Source organism: Stigmatopora nigra, chromosome 9, assembly GCF_051989575.1.
Source record: "Stigmatopora nigra isolate UIUO_SnigA chromosome 9, RoL_Snig_1.1, whole genome shotgun sequence".
NCBI classification, from domain to species: Eukaryota; Metazoa; Chordata; class Actinopteri; order Syngnathiformes; family Syngnathidae; genus Stigmatopora; species Stigmatopora nigra.
In genome coordinates, this window is record NC_135516.1 from 5,488,147 (window position 1) to 5,512,793 (window position 24,647).

At 37.4% G+C, this 24,647-nt stretch overlaps 1 protein-coding gene across 4 annotated transcripts in view; it reads right to left on the reverse strand.

Annotated features, from left to right (window-relative positions):
* The window catches only part of LOC144201617 (rho GTPase-activating protein 12-like), a 28,058-nt gene extending 3,440 nt beyond the window's left edge, over positions 1–24,618 (reverse strand). Inside the window, exons 1-14 of one of the 4 annotated variants that reach the window (XM_077724353.1) lie at positions 24,385–24,618; positions 21,252–22,067; positions 10,968–11,231; positions 8,587–8,793; positions 8,363–8,443; positions 7,157–7,285; positions 5,920–5,994; positions 4,296–4,357; positions 4,147–4,228; positions 3,961–4,062; positions 3,018–3,116; positions 2,259–2,361; positions 1,476–1,595; positions 37–135 (exon numbers count right to left, since the gene is read on the reverse strand). In XM_077724353.1, the coding sequence (XP_077580479.1) occupies positions 37–135; positions 1,476–1,595; positions 2,259–2,361; positions 3,018–3,116; positions 3,961–4,062; positions 4,147–4,228; positions 4,296–4,357; positions 5,920–5,994; positions 7,157–7,285; positions 8,363–8,443; positions 8,587–8,793; positions 10,968–11,231; positions 21,252–22,001 (2,173 nt within the window). In that variant the 5' untranslated portion in view covers positions 22,002–22,067; positions 24,385–24,618. The remainder of the gene's footprint in view (positions 1–36; positions 136–1,475; positions 1,596–2,258; positions 2,362–3,017; positions 3,117–3,960; positions 4,063–4,146; positions 4,229–4,295; positions 4,358–5,919; positions 5,995–7,156; positions 7,286–8,362; positions 8,444–8,586; positions 8,794–10,967; positions 11,232–21,251; positions 22,068–24,384) is intronic. The other 3 variants (XM_077724355.1, XM_077724354.1, XM_077724356.1) reach the window with 3 other exon arrangements.
* Between the last annotated feature and the right edge of the window lie 29 nt (positions 24,619–24,647).

Below are 24,647 nucleotides of genomic sequence, written 5' to 3' on the forward strand. Positions count from 1 at the left end.
GGTTACGCGGTAGCTAGGAGGCGCCGCGGGATGTACCATTGCTTTCCACATGCTCAATGCACGTCTTGACAAAGGAGGGCACCGTGTCGTTCTCCTTCTGACACAAGTTGGTCAAGCTGCCTCCAAAAACCTGATCTGTGTGCACAAACACACACAAAGTTTGGATAAGAAAACAAAGAAAATAAAAGTTTGGAGTTGACTGTTAAACTTTTCTGTATTACGACAAAACATCCTATTTTGTTGCATCAGTGACAAAACGCAATAACAAAGACCTTATTTGCAATTTGATGACATTTGTCATTATGTTTCAGATTTGGTAGCAATTTATATTCGTCTTTGAAGACCATCTAGCTGGACGCAGTTTCTATCAATACCATGAGAAGTATTTCATCTTTGATTAAATACTGTGTATTTAAAAGAAATCCATTTTCAAAATCATCCGAAGATGACCAAGCCATAAATGGAGCTGAAGCTGACTATATCTACTGTAATTCTAGAACTAGTTACACCTGAATATAAGTCGCACCAAACAATAAATGCCCAAATGAAGAGGGATAAAAATACATATAAGTTCCACCAGAGTGCAATTTTTAAATAAAAAAAGATCAGAAACTAAGAACAATTAGGCACAAAGAAAAGTAACAATAGAAAAACTGAGAACAACAGGCTAAATAGGCTTCTTTTAACAGTTTTTTAGATAACTATACCCTAAAAAAACATAAGAAAAGGCTGACAGTGGTCAACGAGACAAAATAAATCCATATATAAGTTGCACTTGAGTATTAGTCATAAGCGCAGCAAAACTATGAAAAAAAAGACATCGTCTTATAGTCGGGCCAAGCATCCCACAATCCGGCACTTCCCACCAAGCCCCTCCCTCCAGGCTTGGCTACAGAAGGGGACTTTGGTGACTCCAATCTGGGAAGGGGCAACGCATGTTTAAACATATTTCTCTTCCTGAGGGTCTTTTGAGCTACACTGTAATCAACCCACTTGTACAATGAACAACTGGAGCAAAAAGTCTAATTTTAAATATTAAATTTTCATTTAAAAATAAACGAGCCATGTTATTACATCTGTAAAAGGGTTAGAAATTGCCTACAGAGTCCAAAATGGCCACGTTTTTTCCATTTTACAACAATTGCATTGAGATTTTTCATGAGTCTACTCATCATTGACTTGCTTACCATATTTCACCTTCAGGATTTTGTTTAATTATTAATGAGCTGAGTTATTACTTTTATAAGATTCCTAAAAATGGCCCATGTGAGCCTAAAGCAGCCGACCAAATGTCCTACTCTGAATGAGATTGGCTTCAAAAGCTGAACTTTTCTCCAAATAAAGAGCAGTCATTTATTTAGTGGGCATCAAATGAAAATGACTATTTCAAATGAAAATAATCTTGTGCGTTTTCACGGATGTTTTTGTGGATCTCCTTATTATAAACAAGCTTCAAACAAGCTTTGTCATGTTACCTTTGATGTATCCTTTATCTCTGACAGCCTGGAGGGTGGGCCGGCGTGTTAGAAACTTTTTGAGCTTGTGTTTGGTCTTCTTGTTGTCAGCTCCCTCCACGCTGGTCGAGGTCTTCATGGCTGCATAGGGAGAAAGACCACATCAGATTATTTTCAATAGGGCAAGAATAAAAGCATACAGTGGAATTGTTGACTAGCAATCCAGGGATTTTGTTTCAGAACATTCATTTCATCACCTTTACATCTTTTTAAAAATACCATATTTTCCCGACTATAAGGCGCATTCTCAATGAATGACATTTTTTCCATATATAAGGCGCACTGTATTATAAGGCGCACTGTATTATAAGGCGCACTGCATTATAAGGCGCACTGCATTATAAGGCGCACTGCATCATGAGGCGCACTGTCTATTTTGGTGAAAATTTAAGACTTTTAAGTGCGCCTAATAGTCGTGAAAATACGGCAGGTCAAAATCGGACAATAGTGTATATTTTGCACAGTTTCACTCAAAAGGTCTTTCATGACTTTGCAATTTTTGAACGAGATTTTTTGTTTGATATAATTCTGGACTCTGGGTACATATTTTATTTGTTAAAGTTGCTATTCTCTGTGAATGGTAGTGATGCAATGGTGGATGTTGAAGTCAACATAACCTATATATTGCGAATTAGTTATTAATGGATATTTTGGTGATGTTGGGAATACATCTTTGTGGTGCACAGCCTTAAAGGCCAGATCTTTGGCAGTCATTTTTCAGGCTTGGGAAATCTGAGAACATACATTTGCCTCTCTTGGAGTCTCTGCGTACGTTCTCCTTCTCTTTCCTTTGTGCACCGGGTGACTCGGGCATGTCTTCTTCGATAGCTTCATCTGACTCGCATGCCTGAAAAAAAAACACCACATGCTAATAATAATACCAATATTTGTCAAAGAGTTCATTACATTGAACCATTATCGAAAACATTTCGCTTCCCAAGACAGGACTTTTTTTGATATTTACAATTGAGGCAGAATGTCAAAGTGAATACGACTTTCTAGTTTTAGACTCTAGAGAATGTATAGCGAAGTTTGTTTTATGTTATATGTTGCTCATAATATGGTAGATACATTGGAAAAACATTTCTTCTCAAATTAAAGAAATCCAAGTAAAAATGATTTAAATGGCACATATAATATTTTGCAATTTCTCATCTGTGTCTGCATTGTGAAATTGAACGTTTTTTATTTTTTATTTCAAGGGGTATTTGATATGGCTTGTTGTGTTCAATAAAAAGCATTTTACTTGCTTTATGGAATTTAGACACCCATCTCCAAATTGTATTCTCGTTAAAAACACTTGAACAGCAAATAAGCAGATTTGGGGGAACTAATGAAAAGCCTATAGTTGCGTTCGTTTGAACTGGTTTTGATGTGGCTATTAAATATTAATTTTCACATTGCCACTGAGTTATTCGCCTGGGAGAAATTGAGCAAGGATTGAAATGATTGCGTCTGATGATGGTGTCCATTAGTAATGGCACCAGTGTGTTCAATACTTACCGGGCTGCCCACGGTTTCCCTCAATGCTCGATACCACTCGTTAACAAGGACGTCATTTTCCGTCTGGATCAGGAGTTCCATGCCCTGCCGGGTCTTCACCTGCATAACAAGTGTATTGTACTTTTTCAATTGGTTTAAGAGTTACTTAATATTTAATGTTGTTTTTCACTACATTTTTAATATCTTGACTATGGTTTTGGTCCTTGATTAGTGTTCTTAACCGCTTTAATGTATAATTGCTGGTAATTGATCTAAATTCTAAAATATAATACAGTGATCCCTCGGTTATCGCTGTTAATGGGGACCGGGACCACCCGCGATAAGTGAATTTCCGTGAAGTAGGGATGCCCCATCAAAATGCTGAATTTTCATAAAAAAAATTGTGTATACAGTACATTACACCATATAGAATACGGGTAGAGAGAGTGAAATTCATGTTATAACAAAAAACTGTAAAATATGTTGTCTCAATGTAATATTTTTATTTTTTATGTATTTATTTTTTAAAAAAAAAACGCGAAGCTCTGAATCCGCGGTGGCTGAACCGCGAAGTAGCGAGGGAACACTGTACTACATTTCAATTGGAAGTAATAAAGAGTCACTGTTCAAGTGACAAACTCCACTTAGTGGTAAATCTGAGACATGCAACAGAATGTATAATAAAGTCAAGATTTTTTGTAGGCCATATTCATTGAAATTTTAATAATTTGTTGGACCAATAAAAAGTGTACAGAAGGCCAGAGGCTGTAGTTTGGACAGCACTGGTATAGAGGGTGCTTGTACTTGAAACCGTATTGGTAGAAGCTTCTTCACAGACATTTTCAGAAAGGCAATAAAATAATAACTTGGGGCCTTCCAGCCAAAATAACAGTATTTGAAAATTAAATTCCTATTCCCATAATACGTCCCCATGAATTCAAGCCCAAAGCAAAATAAAGTGCACCTCTATCACATGCTTCTTGCTGGATTTGTCCTTGGTGGCCCAGTCCACCGAGCTGCCTTTCAGGTCCACAGTGAATTCCGGTTTTGATTGACCGCCACCAAACTGCACATATGCAAAAGTGAATGAACCATCACATACTGCCACCTAAATCATGATAGATTTTTATTGAAAGTTACATTGACGTACCCAACTACTCCCCCCGCCTTGTCCTTTGGCGAAGAGCAGTGTGGAACCTTGTAAAACGGTCCACGAAGATGTCCAGTTCTTTCTATACTCGATAATTAAAAGGAGTTTTAGGAAATTATACAATACTAAATAAGATAAAGTGCACTTACCTAACTTTCTTGCCATTCTCTGTGATCTTTGTCACATTGAGCACACCACACTTCTCTGAAGGCTAAACAAAGAAAGTGAGAGAGGAGGGGAGAAAAAAAAGAAAAGATAAGACACTGTGTGTGTGCAAGTTAGGCATGCTTCCCAAAAACAAGCATTGATCATCTCAGCAGGACTGCTGCATTTCAACACCAATAACAACAGCAACACCAGCACCCCAGACAAAAAGCTTTGCTCTGTGATCCACATTCAGGGAAGCGGCTAAAACAACAACATTGGCACACACACACTCACACACACATAAACCATTGAGCAACTTAAAGGAAAAACATGCTCACTTGTTCAAAGAAATAAAAAGGTCAAACCTAACCAGATAGACTGATGTGGATACACCCCACACAAATTGCTTTAGAATCCAATTTAATACAATTGACTTCAATCATGTTATGGCTTACTCTAATGATGACTTCATCTTTTTGGAATAAAGTAGAATTATCAATACAAATACCGCTAATTCTAATTCTAATTTTGTTGTTTTGTCTAAAATGTGTTTCACTCAAAATATGAGTGACATTTCGTCATATTTTATTAAAATCTGATACCATTCAATCCAATTATACCACAAAGCGCTGGAATGAGATGAAGAAAAATCCGAAATAAATCACTCAAAAAGCAATTACCATCATTTTGAGACTATAAATCGCACCCGAGTATAAGTCGTACTCGCCAAGGAATGCACAAAGGGCGAAAAATATACACACTAATTTATCAAAAACAAACATTATATATTAAAGTAATAATAAAATAGAGAATGACAAAATAGTCCATGTTAATGAAACATTTTATAACTAACCTAAAAAAATAAAATAAACTGCTCGCGGTCAGATTGAAAAAAATCTAAGATTTAGGTCACACTTGAGTGTAAATCGCAAGTTCAGCCAAACTATGAAAAAAAAGTGATTTCTAGTCTAGAAAATATAGTATTCTACTGCAAACAATAATAGGCACCTATTAATAATTCATCTGTTATAATCTGATTCAATTCATTAGATGAACTATATTATTCAAAAGAATTCATTCAAAATAAGATCATATAATAGCCACCCTAATCTAATCCTCATTGATGCAATTCCTTACAATGCATTTGATTCCTAAATGTAACAAATTCAACATGGTTGACTTCAATTACCAAATGGGTTTTCTCTTCTTTAAAAAAAATAAAAATCTACAAAATAGTTTTTTTTTCAATTCCATCACAAAAATTGTAGATTTGTATTATTATCTGACGATTTTATCACTCCCACTAGTAAAATGCTGCAAGTCTGATTGCTGGCGGGACCCTGATAAATCCCATTAACTTGGTACTTTTCCTTTAATTTGTCACATCCGAGCACAAAGCCCAACCAGTCAATTTGACTGCTTCTGCTAATTAAAAAAAAAAGAAGGAAAGAAAGAAAAAAAGAAGAACCTTCTCCTTGGTTGACTAAAAGCCAAAAGAAAAATCCCAAGGTTTCCACATGGGTTCCATTCCTTTTAAATGATGAAACTTTATCGTAGACTTTTCCCAACCAATGTGGAAACCTTGCATAAGTGTGACAAAAGATTGTTCAGAGAGGTTTTACTAACGGAGGAGGAGCGCTTAGGAGAAGAGGGGCTGGATTCATAGTCTGGAGAGGGGGACTTGGGGCTCTGAGGTGCATCCTAGTGAGGAGAACACATGGGTTAATAATAATTAATAATGACCACAAAGAGCTCAGGATGTGCTCGTTTGAATTTATTTGCATGTTCAAACCAATTCTCATTATTTGAGGTTAACCATAATCCCGTAAAACTCTGTTTGACTCTTTTAGGAACTAACATTTTAAAGACATCTTTAATCAAAACTGTTTAAGGCCTTCTAGGTATGTACACTAATAAATGTTTAAACCATTCAAGACGTTTTCAGAACCATTTGGCCCATATTTTATTCATTTTAAGCTCTGGTAGGACATTTGAAGGCTTTTAAAGACTGTGGTTCAGGTTGAGATTGTTTTTGTAAGCCAGCTAAATACTTTATTTTCAAAGGCGTTAAACCATTTATGGGGTAAATGACTTGTTTTTCTGGGTAATTTTAATAAAGGATTAACCTCATGAATACCAGGAGATGAAATCAAAATGAATAAAAAAAAAGATAACAATAAGCATCCAAATAATTTAAACTTTGAAGACTGGCTTTGTTTGAACCATCACATTCCATGATGAATAGTCCTGAAACTTTAGAATCTTTTAGAGACTTTATAACTGTTAAAAAATATTTGCAATGTCTTTTTTCCCTGATTTTGAGACCAATTAGGGATCTTTTGAATCCCAAAACATATATTAAGATACTGTAAGAGTGTTAAGGTACATTTAATGACCTTGTAAGTTGGTTAAATATTTTTTTTAAGATCTTATGGGACACCATTAGTATTTTTAAGGCTTGCACATGCAAGTGTTTGGTGCTAAAACATTGACTAGATGCTGCAACTACCCATAGTTGTTGAAATGATTGCTAAAAAGTCAGAGGGAGAAAAAGATTATCATCATGCGAAATGATTGGCCTTTTAGTCAGGAAAAAAAAGAAGGGTAATCAATGCACATGCTGACATAGACTGACTTGCTGCTTGTACGGATGTAGGCGGGCAGAACTGGTCCGGACTGGTCTGAGTTTTAACATCCACTGCAAAGCAACCAATCTACAACTGAATCCTTTATTTAGTTCCCAAAACAACAAGCCTAATCAGTGAAGGCAAGTGATGAAGGCAGCAAATGGGTTGTATTATTGTTTTGGTCATCCTTTACAGATGATTTTATAGAAATTCTGTTGTCTTTTTTGGTAACCCACCTTGTCACTGGGTTCTTGGACAAAAGCGCTGTGTCTCCACTTCATAAGGACGATAGGCTCCACACTCTTTCTGTCTAAACTGCGAGTTTTGGTGGGATCTGCAAGGTGCTGTGGTGGGGAATGGTTGAACTAAAGAAAGGAAAACAGGAGTCCATGTTAATTGCCTCTCTTTAGAGTTGCTCCCAAGGAAAACTAGAAATGACAACAACAACAAAATCAAGTAATGACTTTAAATCAACATGGCAATTTTACTGTTTATTTTACCGCATGTCTTTTTTAGAATTTTTTGGTGATTCTATCCAACACATACCTTCCAAATTCCATGCCCCAAAGGTAAAATAAATTTTCCAACTATGCTCATTTTTGTAGGACTTCTTGAATGACTGCCTTGAACAAAATGTCTACCAAAATTCACCATTTGTTTGATATCAGGACCAATATCACATTTAAAAAAAAAAAAATATATATATATATATATATATATATATATATATATATATATATATATATATATATATATATATATATATATATATATATATATATATATATATATATATATATATATATATATATATATATATATATATATATATATATATATATATATATATATATATATATATATATATATATATATATATATATATATATATATATATATATATATACATATATATATATATATATATATATATATATATATATATATATATATATGTTACTGCATACTTGGTGAATGTTAAGTAATTGCTATCTTGGCTTGGTCAGACAGTGCCTAGTTAATTGGCCGCCATTGATAATATTTGGTGTTGATGCCATTTAAAGCAGGTTACGACAGCAAATTAAAGTCTGTTCAAAGAAAGTTTATTCACTGCCACACTCTCACGTCCAATAAATTGGATATCAACTAGTGATGAACTCATTTCAGAAGGATGATTGGACATCTATCATCGTCTTAAGAAGTGACACCAGTGCTCTATTTTTTATGGCACCTCGGGTGGCTGGCGGCCAACTAGAGTAGGGGGCGGCTGACGGTTTAAAACTAGACCACAATAAATATTGTGCAGCGTTGACACTGTTAGCCCTCCCTTTCCGTTCTCTCTCCTTGATTGCGATTGTCCTTTTAATGCGGTATCAGTACTACAGATACTTCAGTTTCAATACAAATTCTTATTATAGTTCTGTTTGCAGGTAAATCTTTACCTTTGGCAGCTCCCATTCGGACCTGGAACCGTCTGCATTGTAGTAATATGGCCGACCCTGCTCATCCATGTGTTTTAACCACTGTTGGTGCACATATGGACACACGGTAAATTAACAATTAGAGGCAAAAATGGATGTTGCTGTGCATGGTCACATTAGCAAATGCAGTTCTTGCCAAGAAAACCAAGCCAAGCCCCCAAAGAGAGTGGAAGGTGATGGAGTACCTTCTCGTTAGTATATTGACTGACGTACAGTGTGTGACCGTACTCGTCCATCCCTTCCGACCAGCCGCGAGGCGGCGAGCCATACTGGCTGTCAGAGAAGCTGGAGTCGGCACTGATGCACGTGTCCTCAGAGCACAGGGGCCCAAGACGACCCACCGAAAGTGACAGAAAGGGGAAGAAAGACGGAGAGAGCGACAGGGGAGTGCTCTGAACAGGGACAAAGAAGAGAGGAGAAGGAGGGAAAAAAGCAGAAGTCACTTTTCACCAGCAAGAAACACCCCCCTCTCTCCCACCTTGGACTGAGACTCATACATGACATGGGAAATTCATCACGAACATAATAAACAAATTTAGTCTCAAATCAAGAATGTACTCAAAATACTGATTTGCAGCCACAAAATAAGTCCAAGAAAACGTCTTTTGTAGACATGAACAAAATATATGATTAAGTAACAAATTATTCATGTGTAGTGTAAAAATAATTCCCATGTCATATCTGACGTCCGCTACAAAAGATAAAAACACACACAAGGACAACAAACAGCACAAAATGCAGAGTGAGAAAGCCAGTTGTTCTGCAGGGGGCACTGTGGTATCGCCAGTTGTGTGTGTGTGTGTGAGTGTGTGTGAATGTGTGTGTATGTGTGTGTGTGTGTGGGAGTGTGTGTGTGTGTGGTGTGTGTGTGTGTGTGTGTGAGTGTGTGAGTGTGTGTGTGTGTGAGTGTGTGTGTGTGTGGGAGTGTGTGTGTGTGTGTGGGGGGGGGGGGGTCTAAAAGGACAGAAAGCATAAAACATTGGCTTTCTATTAATTTGTATTACAAATTTGCACCTTACATGTTGCTACTTCCAGTTTATTACCAGCATTATTGTGATATTTTCAGTAATGCTTTGTCCTAACAAATCTCTAGTGTTCTTTTTATAACAAGATTGAGTTATGCGCTACTTTTTAACACTGCATACCATCTCATAGAAACCCTTTCAACAGTGCAAATAAGACAATTATCATCCCCAATGGCACTGCTCCATTAAAACACATAGGTGAAGCAAGAAGTGCTGTAAAAGTCACACGTCAATTGGAATTAACACATTTCTAGATTTGGAGGTACTAACTAACTCTGCCAGTGTCAAAGGCTGCGCTATAATACTAGGACACCGGTGAGAAATTTAACACCTTACTTTGTACCTTATATAGCAACAAAAATTATGGAACTAATCTGTCACTTTTTGTAAATTTGGAGGTCAGATTAAAGTTCATGAATTCCTGTTAAATGACTTGTGTTAAATGGACAAAGGTGGAAATTTTAAACACAAAACAATTAGCACCAAGGATAGCAACAGGTCATCAGGGGACAATTATTTATATTTGGAGGGAGTACCAGAGTTTTATTACATCTCGCACAGCCTTGTGGACCTAATCTAAAGCGGCCAATCGACGTGCAAACCTTTTCATCAATCGACTATTGATCTTAGTATTGTTAACAAGTTTGATGTTTGCTCTACACACACAACAAATATTGTGCAATATTGAGTTTGTGCCCATTCGTCACAATGAACCGAGCAACAGTGGCTCTTTGCATTATATAGCCTCGTGCTTTTTAGTTACTGTAAAGCGTACCACTGAAATCTCTTTAGAAACTAATGACAGTAACAAATCTGGGAATATTGTAAATAATGCATTTCTTGACTTTAACACAAACTAAATGATTTATCATTTACTGGTGAGATTAGCTTTTGCATTATTTTTATTGGTCTAAAAAGATGTGCATCAGCTTGTTAACTCTATCTTGAAAATGTTGTATTGGATCGGAGCATCAGGATATCCCTTGTGTTGCATCTGCAAAAGGCAACTACCGTATTTTCTTGACTATAAGGCGCACCGCATTATAAGGCGCCCCCTCAATGAACAACATTTTTTTTACATATATAAGGCGCACTGTACAATAAGGCACACTGTCTATTTTGGAGAAAATGTAAGACTTTTAAGTGCGCCTTATAGTCGTGAAAATATGGTAATTGCTATTGACTTCCAGGTATGAAGCACTCACTACACAGTCACCTCTAGAGCCAGCCATTGTTGATGTTTTGGATTTATTTTAAATAAAATCTTGCAGTGGGGGAGGAGCTATATGATGGAAGATTTTATAAACTAAGATGGCATCTGCATATTTAACAGTATTGTTTCAGTTCAGGCATTTGTGTTTTTTTAATATCTGACAGTGGTGGTTTTTCGTTTTTGGTTTTCAGTTTTTTCCATATATAAGGCGCACTGTCTATTTTGGAGAAAATGTAAGACTTTTAAGTGTGCTTTATAGTCGTGAAAATACAGTAAATGTCCTAATGTGTTGGATCTCTGTACAGAGGGTGTGTGCTTTTCCTCCTACCTCTGCACTTTCGCCAGTGCTAGCTCCGTCTCCACGGGAGTTACTGCTGTCGCGGGCTCGAGGGGGCTTCCATGTCCTCTCGTGGCTGGAGCGGTTATAGTAAAAGAGGCGGCCGTGGTGGTCCTTGTAGGACTCCCAGTCGCCTAGAACCTGCAAGGGAGCGCCCGACGGGAGGGGGGGCGCCGCTGATTGCGTGATTTTCAACTCCTGCAAGTTGCTGTACACAGGCGAGTCTGGTCGACCACGGCGCGATGAGGAAACGGTCTGAATAGGGAAAGTAGAATAAAAAAAAAAATTTAAAAAAGGAAATGCGATATTACTGAGTTAATCCTCAAGAAAACAAAAAAATATGATCTTATATAGAACAAGTAAAGCGTAGGAAAAAAGTCCTGACAAGAAACCTTTAATCTAACTCTATTCACTTGACATTGTAATATATTGAGAAAATCATGAAGAGCGGATGAGGGCAGAACAAAGGAAGGAAGTCGTCAAGTAGACGTGTCAAATGAGGAAATGAAACTGCCAGACATCGAGAGGCACAAATGTGAATCTGCCGCAAGCTGAAAATACAATGTGCACAGAGTTGACAAATCTTGACAGTTGACAGGAGTACATGTTTACCAAGAAATACAAAGCGATGCTGTTCTCATAAGCAGCTTCTTGCATACTAGACCACCCGGACGGAATGCATCGGGAACCATCTCGTATGCTCTTATCTCAAATTTGTATTGTATATCAAGGCAAAAATTTGCTCAGAATTTTCCTCGTATTTCAAATTTCTCGTAAATTGGGACACTCGTATTCCCAAATAATTTACCACTTAGTGCATGGAGAATGCCCGGGACTACTCCTCATCTGTATGACTGCCATCATCCATTGACTGACTTCAGATCAGCCACGCGAGTTAACCCAACGGGAGGATGTCAATGGGAAAGTCCGACCCTTCTACAGCTAAGACAGAGAGGACGACATGCTCCCTGTTTCAACCAACATGACCACGTCCTACTCTTGAGGTTGTGTGGAAACCGTCTTAAGCACAGATACAAAAAAGTTTCACAAAATGAACATGACTTAAAATCCTTTTACAATATTCTTTGATCTTTTCCCTGCAAAGCGCCCAGTATCAAAGGACCACTGCTAGCTCTGGCAACAGCTTTGCATGAAAGCAGTACAAGTGGAGTGATTTTTCTATGCACCATTTAAATTCCTTTTGCGATGGTGCCTTTGAATCTAAATTAAAATGTTTGATGACAACATTTTGAAAGCAGTTTAGGAAACAAGTATTCTTGTTAAATACACAGTCTCCATCTTTTGTTGACCTAAATAATCTTGGAGTTCAACTTCCAAAAAATTTACATAAATGGAAAAATTAAGAGAGCTGATTATTAATGTCTCCTCAAGCTCTCAACCAGCACTAGCAAGAGTTTGTAAAAATGTTGAAGGAAGGGGAGAAGACAGTGACGAAATTTACAGCCTCAGTAAATGTCCATGGTGACACTGTAGCCTCCGTGATGGCGCTAATGGCGTTTGTTTTTTCGAGAACAGCTGCTACTGGTGGACATCTGGTGCTACCAGCTGATCATTATAGAGTTCACAAAGCATAGAGGTGTAGCAGAACCCTGAACATGCTCACCTAACCTCTGTGCTATGACAAATCTGCATCTTGAGGGAAAGTCATTCCAGGACATTTAATCAACCATTTGGCCAGTATACAAATTTGAAAGTTGGAACTAATTCATGAAATATATAAACACAAAAAGGAATACTGGGAAATAAATTAAAATTACCCCAAAATGATCAATTCCAAATGGCAGAAGTTATTTTATTTTGTAATTTTAGGTGTTTTTTGTTGACAGACATAATTACCAAAATCCATATGTCCACGTGAATTTAGCTTTGAAACAGAAATTTTAAATAAAATACCTAGGAAATAAATCTGTGATATGATGGAATGACCTACATCATAATGATGTTGAGGTTTATAATCCCTGCCATTATTCAACCTCATTGAAGCTCTTTTCATATTAACTATGCTCTTACTGAGTGGCAAACCTGTTTGCCAATCTATGTCGACCTTTGTGTTTTCTAACTTTAGTAGCCAAATTAATTACGGCAATGGGAAACAATAGTGTACACTACACAAACAACTAGCACACAGCACAGCTGTACCTCTTTGTGCTATACAATAATCATCATCATTGACTCGACAAAAAGCCTAATTGTCATCATACCCAGAAACTGCATATGACGAAATTAGTAGTGCAAAGTCAAGAAAGTCATGGAACAATAACACTGCACAGTTTGGCACGCAGATAGTTTGATCTGTCAATTGGCCAGTGGAGAAAGAAATGATAGACAGGTGATCATTACCAGTGGAAAATAGGGTCGATTGAATGTTTACAATGTAAATTGCTGATTTCTATTTTTTTATGTAAACTTTACATAAAAAAATAAAAAACAGCAATCAAAAGCACTCCTGCAGTTTTCATTTATCAGGGGTCAGTGATGGAGAATACTAACTATATAGTGATGGCTATTGTCATTGTCAGTAATGTGATTTTTGCTGTTTTTTATCATTATTTTATGTTCATTTGCTTGGATAACTATTACTGCAACACATTTCTTATGTTGTAGTTGGTGATTTTAATGCATTCAATGCAATTTAGTGAAAAAAGGCAAAATACATTTTAAACATTTTACAGCACTATAATCACATAATTAGTATTATGTTAATTGTTTAAAATGTATTTTTTATAAGTTATTTCAATTATGTTAAATATTTTAAATTTCATTTTTTATATATATTTTTAAATTATGATAAATATTTTGAATTTCATTTTTTTAAACTGATTCTATTTTCTTTGTGGTTCAATGTCTGTTGGGTCCAAATGAGTTTTTTTTTTTTTTTTTTTTTGCTAAAAGGATATTAAATAAATGAATACCTATTTTTGTATTTAAGAATGTATTTCATGAACAATATATATGCTTGCAATATGCTCATTGGGGGGTTGGATGTGTGTGCGTCTTTAGATGAACTAGACATCAAAGTCTGTTAAGTTAGTTTCGGAAGTTGAGTCAGGATTCCTCATGTTTCATCCCATTTCGGGTTCTTTCTGACACACACAAACCTGCTAAACAACATACCATAGTGCAGTGCTGAGCAAACACACAACATACACTCACACACATTTTGCTCCAGCGAGGTTACACATGTACAAGCATGCCAGGAACGCTTCCAAAGGAAACACTGGCAGGGTTTATTATATATGGTTAACAACAAAAATTGGGGGTGGCCCAGTGGGGCGAGTAGTTACCGCGTCGGCCTCGCAGCTCTGGGGTCCTGGGTTCAAATCCAGGTCAGCCCACCTCCAAGGAGTTCGCATGTTCTCTCCGGGCCTGCGTAGGTTTCCTCCGGGTACTCCGGTTTCCTCCCACATTCCAAAGACATGCATGGTAGGCTGATTGGACACTCTAAATTGCCCCCAGGGTATGAGTGTGAGCATGAATGGTTGTTTGTCTCCTTGTGCGCTGCGATTGGCTGGCCACCAATTCAGGGTGTCCCTTGCCTCGGGCCCAAAATCAGCTGGGATAGGCTCCAGCACCCATGTTACCCTAGTGAGGATATACCTGTTCAGATAATGATATGGAGATTTCCAAACCCTTAATTTTTTAGTGAGGAACACTTTAAATTTCATGGTTAATCTTACAGTTAAAGCAGTTGGATAAGTACTACGATCACTTTGTGATGAATATGTTCATTAATATGTCCGGTCACTTACTAAAATAAGTCAGACTCAAACTCTTTTGAACTTTGCATTCATAACAGTCTGCATGGTTCTTTCCCTATTTGGCCTACAGGACATTGTCTATCTAATAAGCCAAAAACAGTCTCGTCAGGCCACAAAGCACTTCTCCACCGGAGAGGGTGTCAGCGTTTCAAATTGTTTTCAAGGACATTGATTTTCTGAAGCGTGGGGATATCTTTTTACACATTGTTGTGTCTCGATTTTGATGTGCTGTCACCTGAGGAACTGGAGGTAAAAGGCATTTAATGTTTGTTTTCGACCTCCATGGTTACATGCAGTGACTTTTTCCAGATTCTTTAAAGCTTTGATGATATTATGGACTGTAGATGACAAAATCCCTAAATTCTCTGCAATTGTACTTGGAGAAACATTGTCCTCAAACTGATCAATTGTATTTTTTCTTGCACTTGTTCACAAAGAAGTCATGATTCTGGGATTATGCCATGGGTGAGTAAGTGACTAGTACATAGCAGTCCTTCAAACTCCACATCAATGCTAACATTTTCCTGGGTTACTGTTCCGGTTGAATTCCCAGGTTGTGTCAAACTCTAAAACCTGCATTGGAGAATCTCCATACACACAATCGTTTTTCCACCTGCGATGTTAGAAAAGTCCCAGCTCTGCTTCAACATGTTCAAATTGCAGACTTTGATAGACAGTGTGAAAGGGGATGCTGGGAAACTGCGAAAGGTGTGTAAAGGTTCACACCACTACTGCTACTATGTGAAAAATGCTGACCGCATTCACACATGTTGTGATCATTTCAAGGCATGGTGCATATGATTACGTAAAGATGTACGCATTTGGACAGGTGCTGCCAGATAATGCAATGTGATTGGACTTAGCAGTGAGCTGCTGGAGTTTGTCCTCTACAAGGATTTGGTATGGTGAGTTATATAAAGTTACAACCTGCACACACCCACATGGAGCTCATTGGCTGGTCTTTTGTTGCACGACCAATTAGGAATAGTGTACAATCTTCGAAGAAAACTGTGACTTCTATTGAAATGATCTGCAAATACAGGCAGTATCAGTAAACAATGTGTCATACACATGTGACAAGACTATTGAAGTAAGCATTCCTTCAGAATAACACACAACAAAGCAAACAAAATGGTACTTTGCCCAGAATAAATAATTATGCTCTACACAGGTAATGAGAATAAAAACACAACAATATTTGCTTTACGTTGACAATAATGAGCAATAATTTCAGCAAGAACTCAAGGCCGCGAATGAGAAAACCATATTTGATGCATGCAGATTAGCACGGAGGGCAGTTCACCCCGTTAGTAGTCGTCACTTTGACGGCAACGATGAGGTTATTAGGACAGCTGGGCTGGGTAATTACACTTGACGATGTGCGCAAATGTGTCCGCGCGAGGTCAAGTGCGATTAGAAGATACTTCAGTATAAACAATTGAAATAATATTTCACACGGAAGCCAACAAAATGATCTCCGTACTGAGGAGTTCGACCTCAATTAAAATCTAGTCAAACTATGGCAGCCTGTGCATTAGTTAAAATGTTCAATTATAGATCAGTTTTACCCATTTAGTTTGAAGGACATTACGTACATTTGAAGGACATTTTAACCATGTGCTCAGTATTTTCACCAATGATGAATGAGTCGATTGTAAAAAAATGTAGGGTACAATGTTTGAAGCTTGCTATGCCTTGAAAAAACAGGCCATAAAACAACAAAATTAATTAGAATGCAGAAAAAACTTAAGAAATCGTGGAAACTTAAAACTTGGCAAAGGGAAAAACGATCTGGGAAAGTTAATGGAAGATTTCTGCACAAAAGGCAAAAGAAAAAAAAACATAAGCAAAAACTAAAAGTATTCTATCGCGTAAAAGCAAAAAAAATGTCAAATACAAAAACTACCTCAAACATTTTCCTGTGCAAACACCATCATGTAAAAGTGCAAACTAAGATGAGGTATTGCAAAAATGTTCCTGTTTAACTGTTAAGACGTAACAACCAGTTGATCTTGTTTTAAGTGAACATATTCCCACCAGTCAACAGTTTGTTGTCACATTAGAATCATCCCTATTAAATCATCCCTATTTGTCACATTATATTTGGAATATGTTACAGCCACATTAACGCAACTTTATCATAACCCACAATGACCGATCAATCCGCTAACTATCGCAGATTTTCACACAATTAAGAGAAAGCCCCGCCCAGATCTCGCTCACTGTCCCAGAGCAAAGAAGGGATCAATTTTTTTGCCCGATTTTCCAGTTCATTTTACAAAAAATTGACTATGTGTTGTTATTCAGCAATGTCCAATTCATCAAATTCAGTAAAGTACCCCATGAGATAATTGTGCAACTTTAACTACTACTAAATATTTCAATATTAAAAGAAAAAAAATCCTGATAAAAATAGCATGGCTTCATTTTTGGTCATGAACTGATCATTACTCGTCTTGAAGTTTATTTTTAAGACGGTGACACACACGATGCCGAGATGAAACCCGTTCAAAAAGGGCAAAGACCGGTTGCCCCTGTTTCCAACGACAATGCAACACTAATGTCATAATATTAAGCAATGTGGCAGTTTAAATAAACTAGTGAGACATTCACAGTCTATTCTGGAATGGACAATAAATAGCTTTATAAGCACACAGGAAAACAATTAGTCTACAAATGTTTTGCGAGTGGTTAGGCATTATATTTTGCCCAGTTTGACGACATTCCTAAAAGACAAAAATTATAAAAAATAATCAAGCAGTAAAGAAAAAAAATTATAAATACCCCAATCTTAAGTATAAATTGTATTAATTTTAACTGATTAAAATATTTGAAAATATTTACAATATGTAAAAAAAATAATAAACACAAGTAATAAAATACTACTACTAATAAAAAAATCATGAATTTAAAATAGCATGCAGCAATTACATATTTTTATCTCATCTCATTATCTGAACCGCTTTATCCTCACTAAGGTTGCAGGGGTGCTAGAGCCTATGCAAGCTGACTGTACAGTCCAAATGCAAAATTTACTATTACCATGTAATAAAAGATAGAAAAATAATGAACAAGTTCTTTTAACATTAACCTAACAGTTCAGAATTTTTTTTTAAGTGGCAATAATTTGCCAGCATTAAAAATTACTTACTGGCAACTTCAATGTATAATCCTCAACATGAAGTCATGTAAATAAAAATGACTGTAGTTATATTCCATTGTAAATTAACTGACACAGAGTGAATGATTAAGCAGCAGGATTGCTCATAGGAAGTAGTGTGAGGTTTAAAAGTTAAATAAATACTGGTCTTACTGGGAGAAAGTGACAAATGACACTACACAGTCACGCATATTTAGCAGGGCGTACACATGGGCAGTGCACAAGGACATCCATTTAGTGGTGAGAAATGCAATATAAATCATTTGAGCATCGTAAACTCTTATTATCTCAATGCCAATGGTGGTAATGGATGTCTGATTCAATCAAAAAAGGGAGAACTGGCATTAAATCCTCTTGTGTCAGTGCCAATGACGCCAGTAGATGACTAATACAGAGTGAAATAATCCAAGATGTTAGCGGAATATACCAAAGATACTCAATATCACAATATTAAGGATTATTGTAGAATCAAATGATGGCCAAAAGGAAACAATTGTTCCACTCAATCTATGAACCTGCGTTATTTTGCTGGATTTATTTACAAAGAAAAAAGCTTTCTGTAAAAGGTAAAAATCAGCAAAGAAAAATACATCCAGACACTTTTCCTCTCATAAATTGATGCATTTTGTGTAGATGCTGCAGTTCTGGGCTATAGGCGTCGTAGTTTAGTGCAGTAGCCAGCTGTCCAAACAAATGTTATGATGCTGCCAACCCGGCCAGCTCTTATGTAATTTAGTATGGCTAGTGTGTCAGCCACTTCAATTCAATGGCAACTATAATCAAGTTAAATCAGCAAAACATGGCTGCGTGCCTATTTTTCAGGGCAAAATTGTAAATGTCCACATGCAGTCAGTGGAAAAACTGCACCTTCAGAAAAGATCAATTACTGGACAAATCAGCAGTGGTCCTGCATCTCCACATCATCTACACATTTTCTGAATAAAAGTGTTGGGGGAACAAGTAATTATCTATTTACTCTTGGAAAATGTACCTTGTGTGATGTAAAACTTGACTCTTCCACACTTTATATCATTCATATATATCACTACTTTTTTCCACTTTTTATCAGAGGTTATCTCATTTGGAAATTTTAATTATTGTTATGACATAGTAATCTAAATGAAGACCAGAGACCTGGTGCGAATACCAGATTTACCAAATAAAAGCTAAGAACTATGATTGCTGTGGCGTATTGCAATTTTTGTTTCCATAAAAAAAAAATGAAAATAACTTTGTTTGACTGTTTTGAACTGTTCACTATCTTGAACTGAGTATGTACAGCCACTATACAAAGCTCAAATCCCACATATTCTTCTCAAAAGTCAAAGCAAAACAAAAAAAAAGAAACAAAAATAAAAAAATAAAATAAATCTGTCCAAAGGCAGCTTGTACTGAATAAAAAACAGGCCATGGTACTCATAATATCAAGGCACCGACCGCTATATCGACAATACTATTCATTATTTGTTTATATTATGAAATACTGCCCATGCTGCTACAAGCACTGTTTACATCCCTTCACAATAACAACACTGCCTGGAAAAAAGCACTTACAAGGCTTGAATGATTTTTTAAATAATAAAACTGGAGCATGAAACATCTGTCCTACCTACCGTGAGGTTGTCATCGGGATACATGATGTCGGTTAGTGTTGAGCTGGTTTCATCGCTGTGACTGACATGGGAAAAGCTACACACTCTACTGTATTATGTAAACACACACACACACAGAGGAAGATAGAGAGAGAAAGAACGAGAGTGGGAGAGAGTGACAGAGCAGTGCTCTTCTGACATAATATTCGCACACACAAACACAAATATCCAATTGAAGCGCTTGGAGGGATTAACATGAAAAGCCCTATATAAAGTAAAGAACTGAGCCTCTCAATCTCTCTCTCTCTCACATACACACACACATGCTTGTTTGTGTCTAATCAAAGACACAGCAGATGATCAGATGATCTCCTTGCAACCAGTAGTACACAGAATGTCTATTATTCTTAGTCTTCTATTAAAGGGATTGCTACACTGGTTATATTGAGAGAATTAATGTCAACATCCCCAGTTAAAAAAAAAAACAAGCTCACATCGTGCCCTGGTTTAACAAAAAACAAATATATCCACAGTATTTACTGCAAGTCAGTGCCTAGCACTTGTTTTCCAAGCAGTTTCTCTTATTGCAAATCAATCTAGAGCTTTTCTGATGATCAGTCAAGGTATTGTTTTATGCAATAATATGAACATGAAACCTATAAAAAAGAAATGTGGACTATATTCTTTAAACAGACAGGGTACCTCCAGATTTCCTTTAGATATGAGTGTGTGGGTCACCGATTTAGGGTGTCTCCTGCGACCCATGTGAGGATAAGCAGTTCAGAAAATGAATGGGGAAAAAGGAACAAGGGTTGGTTTCAACCAAAATGCTGGCATAATTTCTCATCTTTTTGTGAAAGGACTTTGACGTCAATATTCGTTCTTTCATGACGTGTTAAACTATAAAGCAACACAAACAAAAACGGAAAGGGCTTAAGATGGCAAAACATCATTTGTTTACAGGTAAATAGTTAGGAAATGCATTATGGGTGACACTGGCTCACAGTGAATGTCTTTTTTTAACATGCTTGCTTATTTTAAATATATTATTTCAATATCAAGGACTTATTATACTGCACATTAGATTTTGTAGTGTTTTGGGGAGGCAAATCTCATCAGTAAATGTCAACTCTGGACGACTGGACCAGAGTTTTATGAAGAAAAATAAGCATAGACAGCAAAAGGAGTGGACCAGCTACTGCATTATCCATAGACAATGTGTGTTAGAGAGTTTAAGTGCCCCCAGGATTTCTTCATAAAATCACACTTAGGCCCTCCTAAACAAAAAATAAATACATTTTAAGCAAGCTCAACAACAACAAAACAAGACACCAATGGTGATATTATCCCAAAGTGCCAATCTGGCCTTTCCGTGGAAGTCAAGCAACTTGTAGTTTAGCCTTTAAACTGCTGTTTATGTGCTTTGGTTTATATGTAATGAAGAAAGGGAGGAAGGAAGCAAGCCCATTGAGACTCTCACATAAAAGTCAGGTTATGAAAATTTTAAACTATGTTTGCCTTGCCTTTGGACGGCCTTTAATCAGCAGGATGCTTAAATAGAAAGAATAGCAGGCGAGTCAACAAGAGGCTGAACTAAAGAATGAATGTTCTTATGTCATAAAGGACAATTACCAAGTCTGTTAAACACATTGACTGCACTGACAGTTAAGCAATGACAATGATATTAGAGCTGCTCAAAAACAATTGTAATTGCCTCAAGTCAAGATGATTAAAGTTTCTTTACCTGGAGTTGTTCTGTAGAACTGCTACTTAGCTCGTCTCCAGACTCTGAGTCGTTGATTCGCCGGTCTTCGCCTGCTGAGACAGGAGGACTGTCCACGTCCAGTGGGGCTCGGACCAACTCTGGTGACTGGGGCCTTGCCCGTGTTCGGGGCAACGTGCTTCTTCGATGGGGAGGTGTGGGCACTGGATTTTGGGCTAAAATTTCAGCAATTGAGCACTCGGGATCAGTTGGGGAGACTGGAACGTGCTGGTTACTGTTCCGCCGCTGGACAGGTGGAGTCAAATGGATTGATGAGGCGGAATGAGCTGAGGGTGAGCGTGCAGGCTGAGACTCCAGCCTTTCAGGTTTCTCCACGTCTTGGAGTGCCAGATTTAGAGTGCCTTGTTTTAACCAGACAGCACCAGTGTTCTGCGGTGGGGTGTTCCCAGCAGAGATAGGTTGATTAGGAGGTGTACTCCCTGCAGAAACGGGGTGATGAGGCGGGGTGGTCCCAGTGGAGACAGGATGGTGCGGTAGAGTCTTGGGAGGTGGCATGAGGGCTTTGCGGACCTCTTTGACATACTGGGCGGGTACGTAAAAGGCTTTGCTGCCCTCCTCCCTGCGCACCTTCCACCAATCTTCATTGGTCTTCTGAACAAGCATGTAGCATTCTCCTTGGTGGATTGCAATCAATCGGTCTTTGGACTTGTACTCGTAGTCGTACTCCACCTCGATATAGACCTGGCCCGGCGCAATGGGCAGCGCCGACATGGCGCCGTCCGTGATGCTTTCTTCTGATTAAATTACACACAATCCGACATGGCCTCTGAAGTTAAACTGATGAAAACAAAAACAAGGAGATGAAAGACATTGATTCAGATGCACATCTCCTTAACTCATTCGCTGTCACTGACAGCGATAAAACTTCATTCCATTTAAACTGAGAGAAGCTGGAAGCAATCACTTTCTACAAGCTCTTCCAATTCAATTCATAGATTAGACATCTAGGACAATTAATAGCAGTGAAGGAGTTAATTGAGGAAGTTGACATAAATATCATCACTTTAACTCAACGCTTGGATTGACATTGAGAGCAAATGTCTTATAAGAGCGCCTTCACTCTGAACGCCTTCAACAACCTAATAATCAATCACAAAACACCACCTTTGACACAACACACTCCCTTCAAATATCCTGACAGAACCCATTCACCCCTAGAACCACTTCCTTTATGATCCCGGTCGAACAATTCAAAGACAATCCATTAAAATTTGACCATCTGCATTAAAAAATGCCTTATATATCCAGTTTTTAATTTACCTTTCAATTTCTCCTACCCAGTTTCAGCATCCGGCCACACAGCCAAGGATATCCCAACATAACCCCTTTAATTCTAATACCCATCACCAACAATAACAGCCAACACATAGAACCAATAGTGTGTCTTACAAGACACCCTAATATGGTCCTAACCTGATGAGAGGAAGTGAATAAGGAGACACGTAAATCCTTTTGAAAGGCTGTAGTGCACTGTGTGCAGAAGATTAGGCGCTCACGCTAATGCTAATAACGTGACTCGCACATTGCCACGCTGTTGACGCTGACGATGTCGGACGACAAGTCGCTGCTGATTTGTTGAATAGCTGGCATATTTTCCTGCTTAAATAATACATACACACTCACATGGGTGTTAAGGTGAGGTAGATACACGTTGAACTACCGTCAGGGTGACATGTTTTATAGTCATTCAACTTTTATACTACATATAAATCAACTCAAAGCAATACAATTAAACAAAAATAGATACAGCTACATTGTTTTACCACATGAACACTGGCATTGTATTGCAACCTGTCTACTTTTTGTACAAATCGGAATTACACATTAACCATTTATTTGTCTTTTTATTCCATCTTTTGCGTATGTCAATCTGACATAGATTTCCGAGCTGACGATTCTTTCATTATTTATTCCCTAAGAAGAGACTAGGATTTAGATTAGTCTATAAATGCTTTTTAATTGGTTAACCCATGTCAAACTCAACCATCAGAATAGTGTCCAAAAATTTGTTTTTTTATGATTGAGTACAATATTTTCTTGCATATAAGCCGTGTTTGTAACAAAAATGACCAAAGGTCAATCAAGGGTACATCTAATATGCGCACAAGAATTGCTATACTCTTTCACCAGTAGATGTCGGCAAAGTAACATCTACTATATGTTGGTTATTTTCTGGTTTGCAGTAAGAAAACAACCATTACTGGATGAATTAATTCCCTATGATATTGCCACTAATAATGTTTTTTTATTCATACAGTATCTCAGAAATACCACATGCAATTATTTTTTTGAAGATTTTTCCCTTCAAAGTAACACATTTGTACACACTATTAAAACCAAAGAATATGGAGATGAAAATTGTGAATCATGGAGCGGCTAAAACGCGGGGAAATTGTAAAATTCAATGATTTTAAGGCAACTTAAGGATACACCTTACATGCAGGGATGGCTTATGAGTAAATATGGTAGGTAAGGGGTTGAATCTTTAAAAAAACTGGGCAAATTTTGGTATGAAGTGTATTAGCGATCGCCCTGAAAATTGATTGGCAAACAGACAATTTGTTGTACATTTTTGCCCTACCTGAACAAACAGCATTTTGCATATTTTGTCATTATGTGGATTCATGAGAAATGGGCGCCCAGTTTGCTGTTGATTTAAGAGTGAGTATTTAGATGTCCCTTGACATGACAGGCGACCAATCATTTAGCTCCTCTCTGTGTAGTATTCCAAATCTTTCTGTCTCCATCTCATCGAAGGCGATCAAGACAATAATTAATAATACATCAATCGATTTCAGATGGGCGTATTGATAAAACAATTATACTGAAATTAAAAAGTTAATTTTGATCCCTTTGAGCGCATGAAGCCCTGTTAGGTTGAATTCCCCATGGGATTGAGACAGTGCACTTCCTGAAACATTCCAACAAAATTTCTCTACATTAAAAATACAATTTTTCGTTGTCTTTTTATGGGATGCCCATAAGATCGCGACAGAAACAGAAGTATTGACTTGATTTGTTAGTTACTGGTTAATTAGCATAAGAGCTAACTAGAATTCCCGAGGGGAGTGGGTGCCTCGTCAAAGACGCTTACCTTAATGGGAACACATAACAGCGATCCCGGCTGTCAGGTTGCAATTTAGAGGTTCTTAGATCCTACTAAAGTTGCTCCTTAATGGCAGACGTCTGGATGATGGTAAAAAAAGAAGCTGTCCACTTGCTTGTGTTGACGCCAAAAAAAAGTCACTTCCTGTCCTATACAAGTTTAGCCAAGTGAGTCACTCTTTACCTTCCTGGGCCCAAGATCGTCTACAGAGCAACGATCGTCTATTAAACAACGGCTTCACTCTGACGGAG